Here is a 10737-nt window from a genome sequence, read left to right as displayed (position 1 = left end):
AGATCATTGTGTCCTCTAATTGTGGTCAGGCTAAGTCATTGAATTAAAATTTACATTCTTTCTTTGCTCATTTGTTAGACTGATTACTTACTTTGCTTTTTTCTTTTAGATGTTTACTAAATAATTTGAAAAATAAAATGAAATAGGTAATTGCCAAAAATGTCAAAAAGAAGAAGTGTTGTGACGGTTGATGTAGGAAAGGATCCTAAAACTATTAAGAGCGATCAAGATAACGAAAAGATTGATTGGACCCGCTGCTTTATATGTCAAAAAGATGAAGCAGAGCATCTTCAAGCAACCTCAGATGCGAAAACTGGAGACAAAGAACGACCTTACAGGGAACTTGCTAAACGCATAATAAAATTCAAAAGCATTGATTTACTACCAGTTTCGCTAGACATTCAAAAGTTGGAGCAAGGAGAATTATCACTTGAAGACGCTTTAATCAGACACAGAGCAAAGTTTCACAAGTCATGCAAGAACAAATTTGGGGCAGATAAGCTTGAAAGAGCCATAAAGAAATACGAGAAATCAAGACATAGTGAGATAGGTACTTATGAATACACATCATTCATATAATTTAAGTTTAAGACTCTGGATAGAGTAGTCAACTAATTTTTTTATCTGATAGGATGATCCATAACGAGTTTTTAGACTATAACAGGAGTGTCAAACTTTATTATTAATGACTTGTTGTTTTTTTTTTCGTCAAGTGATGTGGATTTATTCTTATCTTAGGCTCTCGTCTCCGAAACTCTCAATCGTCTAATTCAAAATCATCAAAAACATCCAAATGCTTCTTTTGTGGAGAAGAAGAGAGTTTTGAAAAAGGCTCGTTGCATTTAGTGCAGTCCTACAGGCTTGATAATCGAGTTCGTACATGTGCTAGTCTTCTTGGAGATACCGATCTTTATGCCAAACTCCAAAACGGTGATATGATCGCACAAGACGCCCTGTATCACAAATCATGTTTACTCAAATTGTACAAAAGAGCTTCAAGCAAACAATTCGGAGACGAAACGTCAGAGGAGCAACGGAGACTGAGTGGTATCGCGTTTGGCGAAGTTGTTGCTTTTATTGAAGAAACCATGTTAGAATTGATAGAAACTGCAAATATCCCTACGTTTAAGCTGTCAGATCTCATCAAGCTGTATACTGCAAACCTTGAGAAACTTGGCGTCACGCTTGAAACAAGAGAACACAGCACACGATTCAAAAAGAGACTGCTCAATCAATTTGAGGATCTAACTGCTTACAATGACGGAAAAGAAGTCATTCTAGTATTCAATAAAAATGTTGGAGAGGCATTATCGGTAGCTGCAGAAACCAATTACGATGAAGACGGGTATATCCTTGCAAAGGCGGCAAATATCATGCGCAGGTTAATCTGGTTTCAAGCTATTAAATTCTTTCTTATATTAAACTTTCTATGTCAATGGGCTCCATCTTTACCTTGTTTATTTGATTGAAAAAATGACCACTAACAACTTTCCATTCTAAATTTTGCTACTCGTTTTCCTTCACAGGGACATATTGAACTCGGAGCATTTTCAATTTCACGGGGACTTCAAACCAGGATGCCAAGAATCTTCAATACCACCAGCTTTAAAATCCTTCATGTCATATTTAATACACAGTTCAACTGAGACACCAGGAAACAATGAGCATTACAAACAAGCTGTACTAACCCTCTGTCAATTAGTAACTTTTAACACTTTGATCCGCACTCGTAAGGAGTCGACATCCTCGTATCATTCAGTCAACAGAGAACCAGCATTGTGCGTGTTTCTGGCAATGATGATTCACAATAAAACCAGAAATTTGGACATGGTGGAGACCGTATCAAAGCTTGGTTTATGCATTAGCAAGCACCGGTTATCAAACCTCTCTATTGCAATGGGAAACAAAGTAATAGAACTGAATGAATTTGACAGGGTTGTATTGCCTACCAGCTTAATGCTTGGTATTTTTTCAACGGCATCCATTGACAATCTAGATATTGCAATTAAATCAGCATTAGCTACAACATCTTTCCATGGGACTGCGGCTTCTATCAATCAACATCCTAAAGCCATTGGTCAAGGTTTTCCGAGGAAAGCTCCTAGAGTTGAAAAAATTCAGTCCGAGTCACTGAAGAATCTCCCAACATCATATACTGACGTACCTCCTTTTGATTTGCCAAGTGAAGTTAAACCTCCTGCATTTAAAAAGTCTAATGTTCCAAAACAAGACTCGGTGGCTGATCAAACGAAAGACAAGAAATGGTTAGAGAATCCAGAACAGTTATCATGGGCAGTCTATCATTCAAAAGAACGAAACCCAGCAACCTGTAAAGATATCTCAGCAATGTTGCCAATTTTTCGTGATGATTCAAAGTCGCCAGCTACAATCAAACATCTACTCAATGTTCTCATTCATTCTATCAGCTTCTTAAATCCAGGTCAACCTGCTGTAATTGGGCTCGACCAACCGCTATTTGCACTTGCTAAAAGGATTCAATGGTATCAGCCATCATTATATGGTGAAAAGAAGCTGGTGTTGATGCTCGGAGCACTTCACATTGAAATGGTCATGTTGAGTTGTTTGGGTGATTGGCTTGAGGATAGTGGCTGGACTATTGTCGTCTCCAACAGTGGTATCTCGTCATCTGGAAATGACTCCTTATTAACTGGCCACGATGTTGCCCAAACAAAATATGTGCATCAAGTAACTGCTATGGCCTTGCATCGCCTAATGAAATCAGCATATGACAACAGGACACCAAAAATGCGAACACTTTTGAAATTTGGAGAGCCGAGATGGAAAAAGAGAACCCACAGTTCAAATTTTGGTCAATTGCTTTGAAGATGGAAATGGATTATCTTACGTTTCTACGCTCCATTCGGTCTGCTGATTTCAAACTCTACGTCGCATCATTAAAAAAGTTTTTGCCATGGATCTTCCTCTTCGACCATGTCCATTATGCTCGTTGGCTAACCATTCATCATCACGACATGGAAGTTTTGAAAGACACAAATCCTCAAGTATACGAAGAGTTTGTGACAAACGGAAACTTCGTTGTGAACAGAACTCAAAACCGCTTCTCTAGCATGGGTCTGGATCAACGCCATGAACAACTGAACAAAGATGTCAAAGGTTTGTATAAAGTATCAAAATTTTAAGGACCTTTTTGGTGCTATGTTTAAGTACGACACATTTAGTTTTTTTCACCTCGCTAAAGTGATTTTGAATTTATTTAAAATTTGATTGAATATAAAGGGTTTTGAAAAATGGGCAAAGTACTCTATTTTCTTTAATCCAGGAAGCGGCGGGTTAGTTGGTTTGACAGAAGATGAGGACAAGTTTCGACGCTGGCAGATTTGTAGTCCAGAAGTGGCTCGAGCAGTCTCAGAATTTGAGGAGATTACAGTCCTTAAAGAAAAAACGAGCATTCCGTTTATAATCACCACGAAGATTCAGAAGCGTTCAAGAAAAAGTTTCGAACGGATGTTGACAAGCTTTCCACTGAAATAACGCAACTGGGAAACCCTTTCAACAGCACAAGTTGTGACGATTCCAAGGAGCTGATTCAATTAGGAAATAAAGATGTGATGAATGAGGAAACAGCAAAGAAAGTTTTTGAAGTTGAGAAGATTGGAAAAGACCAGTTTGAGGAGTTTCAAACCACAAGAATTTTCAGTCAAACAACATCGATTGATTCTCCCATTACAAAAAACAATATTATCATTTCAAAACATCTTGCACTAAAGGGAAATCAAGCAAGGCAGAAACGAAAGAATTAAAGATGCACCTCCGGCTGTTCTCACAAATGTACATTGCCACACAAATCAGAGGAGGTGACCTAGATGAATTCTTCCAACATGAGACCCTTCCATATCCGCCAGGGAGTTAAATCTGACCTGGCTAAGTGTGTTCAACCAGCAGAAGTTGTATCCTCTCCTCCTGAAGTTGATGGATCAGTGCTTGAAGGATCAGTCATCGTCAATATGACCAAACCAAAGAAGAATCAAAGATTCCAAGATTATTGCAAACAATCCTTCTATCCTCAGGTTAAGAAGCTTCAAAATGAATACAGGTCTCAACGTGTGGATGTCGTTTTTGACACATATCAGGATCTTAGTCTTAAAGCAGCAACACGAACGAAACGGGGGAAAGGAATTCGTCGGAAGGTTCTAGATGATTCCATCGCACCAACAAACTGGAATGGATTCCTTCGTTTAAACCAAAATAAAACCGAGCTGTTCGCCTATCTTTCCAAAGAGCTGATGTCGTGTACCGACGATGAAACAGTGCTTACATGTGCTTATGCTACGACTTGCGTCACCAGTAGTGGTCAGATGGCATCATCATTTATTTCGCCATGCAACCACGAAGAGGCAGACACAATAGTGTTTTTGCACGTCAACGACATGTCTCTGCAAGGTCACACAAAGATAACCATTTGCACCGTGGACACCGACGTCTTAGTTATAGCTATATCCATATTTGCTCGTTTGCATGCTCAACTAGAAGAATTGTGGATCGATTTTGGTACTGGCAAACATCGGCAATTCTTCCCGATCCATTTGATTGTGAGAGATCTCGGACAATCAAAAGCTTTAGGAATCCCGTTTTTTCATGCCTTCACAGGATGTGACCAGGTCTCTTACATGTCGCAAGTCTCTAAAAGTTCTGCTTGGAAGATCTGGGACTCATTTGATGAAATAACCCCAATTTTTGAGAAGCTTAGTCATAAACCAACCCATCGTGATGTTGAAGAAGCGTTGCCCATACTTGAACGCTTCACAGTGCTTCTATACAACAAGAGGTCTAATTGTCTAACAACCAACGAATGTCGAAAAAAATTATTCTGCAAAGGCCGATCAATTGATTCCATTCCACCAACAAGTGGAGCTTTGTTGCAACATGCTATTCGTTCCTCGTATATTTCCGGTTATAATTGGGATCAAGCGATTGTCACCAACCAAAGTCTTCCTGATCCAGAACAATGGGGCTTCAAAATGGCAAATAGTTGCTACGCACCTAAATGGTCTGACCTTCCAGATGCCACCTTGGCTTTGAGACAGTTGATTAAATGTGGATGCGATCCTCAGAAAGGTTGTAAAGTAAGTTGCAAGTGTGTCAGCTCAGGGTTCTTATGTACCCAGCTTTGCAAATGCAAAGGAGAATGTGAACGTGATTAACTCAACAAATATCTAGATTTATATTTTGTTAACTTCACTAGGCTTGCTCTTTTCTATATATTTTCTATGCATTTTCAAAAGTCTCCGATTAAGAAGGTGTGTATATAATTTTGTACGAGAAAGTCTTTTAAACCCGAACGCTAGTTTGCTTATGCTCTTTTCAAAAGTTTTTCGTTCATTTTATCATTTCACTATGTTCTTGTATAATTCTTAGTCGAATTGTGCAATTCTCATTTATGCTTTTTTCTGCATTTTTATATATCAAATATAAAAATATAACACAGAAAACTGTAAATAAATATTGTTTAACCCGAATATATGATTTAATAATCTTAGTGTTCGCCGTATTCGGATAATTTACAAGTTACATTTAGTCTATAAAGCCCATGCCATCTGTTTATTTTTGTGGAAAATAACTTTTTGTTGGCTTCCTTCATGGTGTCAGATAATTTTTCTTTCGGGATATAGGTAAAACTTCTGATCTAGAGCTATGTATAATTATGACCATTTGCTTAAGATGCAACTTTTAAGCCAGAAAGTTTGATGGGACTACCACTCACTTTGGGAATGAATAACTTTTATTAGCTTGATTATCACGGTACGAGGTAATCCTTTTTTGAAATCTACGTTCAATTTCCGATCCAACAGTATATACTATGACCATATTTGCAGAGATGGCCTCTAAGCCAAAAAAAGTTGATGACGTCATCAACCACTTTGGGAATGAATAACTTTTATTGGCTTGATTTTCATGGTATGAGATAATCCTTTTTTGAAATCTACGTTGAATTTCCGATCCAACGGTATATAATACGACCACATTTTCTGGGATGACCTCTAAGCCAAAATTTTCCTGATGACGTCATCATAAATTGTCTCAAAAATTGGGTAAAAAGGGGAAATTTGAGTGGGTCCCGGGCCCAAATCATTTATTTAGGTCTAAACTCGGTCTCTGAAAAAAATTTCTGCTTTTACCCTAAGTTGCACAATTTTTTCACCATTGGTCTCTACTACTAGTTAATACTCTAAATAGCAAACTTCTGCTGGCTATTAGACTACACTATTGGGTTGTAACAAATTGCAGACCAGAAAGGTTTCTCTCAATGTGGGTTTGATGAAAGTTTTGTCCAGATTACAGAAGAGCAGCCAAACTATAAAAACATTATATATGTCAAATTAATTTAGGTTTACCACATTTGACATTTGAGAAAATTTTGTAAATTTGAGCCTACTTTCTGAACAAAGTAACCCAATTTTGAAGGTACCTGATTTAATATTTTAGGCTTCAACCCTGATATCATCAAAGATTTAACTGAAAGAACAAAGAACTTTAGTAATCCTGAGCGTTATGTAACAATACTCATCGATGAAATAAAAGTGCAAGAGGATCTTGTTTGGGATAAGCATACGGGTGATTTGGTTGGTTTTGTTGACTTTGGAGATGAAGAAATCAACGAGGCTTTGATTGATGATAGGGAAAAGTTAGCTACACATGTCATGGTTTTCCTAGTAAAGAGTACAATGAATCCTCTATCCTTCAGCTTTGCAAATTTCGCAACAGATTGTTAAGTAGATAATGGCTATGGTACCTTATTCAATGAAATTTTGGGGGATTAGGGAAAAAATTAATTTTAGCAGGAATTTAAATTGGTGGATGACAGATTTTTAGGTCAAAAATCAAGGTCAACCCATTGATATTGCATACTTTTAGTGCTGTGAAAAATCAGACATTAAATGGAAAAAATTAAATTTGGTGGGGATTTAATTTTGCAGATGGCGAATAAAATTAAATTTGGCGGAACTTAATTTGGCGGATTTAAGGCAAATCCCGCAAATCTGCCAAATTTTCTTCCCGCCAAAATTTCTTCGTTATTTTATTGGATGTTGCTTTGGAAGTATAATTATGAATTCTTTAATCATTCTAACTTATTCCATATTCAGGATCCAGATGATACTAGCTCAATCGTTTACAAAGTCAAAAACCAATATGCAGACTCTGATCGTTACATCTATTTCTTCTCGGACCCTCCTCACCTCATGAAGACAGCCCGAAATTGTCTTTGGTCTTTAGGAGCAGACTTCTCATCAAAACTTCTTTGGAATTCAAGTGATCTATTTTTTGAAGTTTTTGATAACACTCTAATGGCAGTCTCACTTATCTTTGATTAAGATGTCTTTTTACAACATCCCACTCAATTTTTTGTGTTAATTTTAATGTTTTCCTCTTTATCTTATAGGTGACTACCTTCTTTGGACCCACATTAAGTCTTTTTTTCGAAGACTTGGAAGATGATTTGCACTTTCCAACCAAACTGACATCATATTCGAAAATGAGAGTCAATTTAGCTACCGAATTGCTGAGTGAGACAGTTGGTAACATAATAAGGGATTTCGGACCCAAAGCTGCACAAGCTACATTTGAATTCTGTCTCATGTTCGATAAATTTTTCGACTGTTTTAATATTAGAAACAGTGTCGAACACAAAAAAAAAGGAAACCCTTTCTTGAACCATACAGAAAGGATAATAGTCAAGAACGATTCGACTTTCTTGATAAAGTTGTTGATTATTTAAACAAATGGAAGGAGAGCATCAACGACCGCCAGGGAGAATTCAACCCCACCCAGCGAAACAACATGTTCCTTTCCTTACCAACGTACAATGGAATCATTATGAGTGTAAATTCGCTAAAGGAAATTATTCCTTATCTTTTGGATAACGGAATGGATTATGTTTTCCGCGAAAACTTCTGTCAGGACGACCTTGAGAATTTTTTTGGGAGAGAACGAGCTATTGGAAGACGCAAAGATAATCCAAGTGTCAAGGACACAATCAAAAACGATAGTATCATTAAATCTGGGTTTGAGACTAGGCCGATATGTGGAGGAAACTGCGAAAGCAAAATGAACTTTTCTATCGATTTTCTATCCATTAAAAAAGAAAAAGTGACTTTGGAGTTCCGAAACCTTTAAACGTTAATAGCAAGGGATTGTACTTAGATTATATTAGAATTTTCTTAAAGTTTTTTTTCAATGCTAAAAATCATACTTCGAGTTGGTAAATGGTTGATTAAGTAATACATAAATACTGACGCTTTGCGATCTTTAATAAACAATATTCTTTTTGAAAATTTATTTTATTCAGTTGAAAGAATGGCGTCCGAAAGAAATAGCTTTTCCCTTTTTCCATTTGTCACAAGGATCAAGAATAGTTACTTAGGCCATTTTATGAAAATATACAAATTTTGTCTATTATTTTTTATCCTACTATTTTACCAAAAAAACTTCTAACTTGTCTATGGTAAAAAAAGTACATTGAAAGCAGCATTCGTTTTTCTTCAGTATTCCAGTCATTTCCGATCTAAGTTTTGTTTAAGCCAGACTCCTATTATATCTATTTCAACCAAGTACCAAAAGGCTTTCCCCAACTTTTCGACATTTGTCCAAAGATTTAACCCAACTCGTTGTTGGCCCGATCGGAGTTAAAAGAATCTAATAAAATTGATGAAATGGTGATATTTTTCATCTTCTCCTATAGCCTGGGTATCCAGACTCAAAATTTCAGAAAAAAAAACTCTTACCTCAACATACAAAGTTTTAAAGAGAATTTTAGAGTCTGGTGCAACTAAAAAAGTCTGATACAGTTTTGAATGACACAGTCTGTGAGTAAACCCTTGTTGACAGAATCTCAAAACTTTGGAAACCCAGGCAGACACACATAATTACTTACCATGAAACCTCTTTTACAAACTTAATAAACTTTCAAAACCACTTTAAAGTACATCAAAGCATCAGCCACATTCATAAAGGCTCCTTTCCAGCGGCCATTTTGTTTAGAAATGAACTTGTGTTTTCTTTTTCATTTGTTTATCTTTTTTTGCAAGGTCAGCTTTTTCCATAAATTATGTGCGCGCATCGAAAAATATCAAAAACCCCGCGAAATTCTGCTCAGTGACTGGGCGCGTACTGACCAATTAGAGACACTCGCATATGCAGGGACAGATATCCCTGCAGACGAGTTACTTCGACCAGACCGTAAACCCGAGACAAGATTATAAAAAACTAGACGGTGAAATAGTTTACGGTCTGGATATCCAGGCTACTTCTCCTACCAAGATAAATCGATTTACACAAAGAATTTTCCTAAGCATAAGAGTAGATATAATTAAAATTAGGAACCTTTTTACCCGGGATAGCCGGCATTAAGTTGAAAAGGGTTTGTCTTTGAATGGTACGGAAAATCTTGTGTTTACCTCACGGAACTGCCATTTTTTAACTACCCGAAGGCCTGGTCTTTTCTGCTAGTTGCAAAGGAATCTTATTGCGGAAATGGGAAACATAAGAAACGACGGTATGTTCATTGTTTCATGTGACATGTTGCTATTGTTATTATTCAACTCAGGACAGTAGTGTTCTAGACCAATGGGTTTAAGCCTTCGTAACAATTACCGTCGTAATATTGCCCCCGTTTAAGAATCTTTTCCGCTATTTTTACGGGACAGCCGACATGTGATCGGAAAAGGTTTTTTCTAAAGGTACAGGAAATCTTGTGTTTTACTGATGAGACCGACTAACTTTCTAAAGCTTATTTTTCAACTACCCGAAGTCCTGGTCTTTTTTCGATACTTGGCAGAAGAATCTTAGTGCGAAAACAGTAACCTTATACAAAATGACGGTATACAAGGGAAAGTCAAATTGGCGAAAAAACATCGATTTCAACGATGATGATTATTTTTTCAAAATAATGGAGTCTTAATTAAATTTCTGAATTCCAAGACAGGCTATTCAAAGTACTCAAATCCTACTTTTTTCTTTCTTTCTTATATGTATAATCATTTTTTCAGGGCTTTTCCGTAAGTTTCATTTTTAGGCTTACGAGGCTCATTCATGTTTTTTATAAGCATATGTATGCTATAAAATAAATCCACAATTTGGAAGTCTTTTTTTCCGATGCCACTTTTGTCCGAAAACGAAAGATTTTAGAGTGTCGAATGTTTAGTAAAGGTTTTTTATAAGCAACTCTTATTTTTCGGGCTTGCTTGGAGGTTACTTAGCGTTCTAGTTCAACTTCTGAAAAATATGTTTTGACCACCACCTATATTAATGCTTATTGGGTTATTAGGTCAAGGCAAAGGGCTTTTGTTTGCCATGGTTAGATTATCTAAAAAGTATTTACTCGTATAGTATAAAAATTGGCTAATTTCTTTCAATGTAGTTGCTTATAAAAATGAGCCTCCTCTTCGGCGATTCACATTTCGCTTTTTATAATTTTTTTGACTCGTTGTCGGACAAAATTGTTGTCGGAATACTGACGCACTCGTCAAATCCAACGTCGGACATTTTTACTGTCGGACAAGAAAGTGTCGGACTACCGACGACCTCCCGTAGGCTCAAATATGGGGAAAATTAAGGATATGCTACGCATTACCTCGAGCCTATGAAAGGTATAAGCTACTTTGTAGTATAGCTGGTTTGTTCTTTTGTGAAGCCATTGCAAAGAAAATCAAATGTTTACCAATAAAAAAATCGAATGTTTCATAAGAATTCGAATGTCTA

The 10737-nt window shown here is 36.8% G+C and overlaps 1 protein-coding gene across 1 annotated transcript; it reads left to right on the top strand.

The window, feature by feature from the left end:
• Positions 1 to 46: 46 nt before the first annotated feature.
• On the top strand, positions 47 to 1248 carry LOC136798855 (uncharacterized; the record flags this gene model as incomplete). Its single annotated transcript, XM_067055525.1, is given in 3 exon segments — positions 47 to 550; positions 739 to 1150; positions 1242 to 1248. Coding segments are annotated over 3 exon segments (810 nt in total).
• Between the last annotated feature and the right edge of the window lie 9489 nt (positions 1249 to 10737).

The sequence above is a fragment of the Clytia hemisphaerica genome, unplaced genomic scaffold (assembly GCF_902728285.1).
Source record: "Clytia hemisphaerica strain Z4C2 unplaced genomic scaffold, Clytia hemisphaerica genome assembly, whole genome shotgun sequence".
Taxonomy (NCBI): Eukaryota; Metazoa; Cnidaria; class Hydrozoa; order Leptothecata; family Clytiidae; genus Clytia; species Clytia hemisphaerica.
Note: the sequence above shows the minus strand (reverse complement) of the source record. Positions and strands in the feature narration are given on the sequence as shown.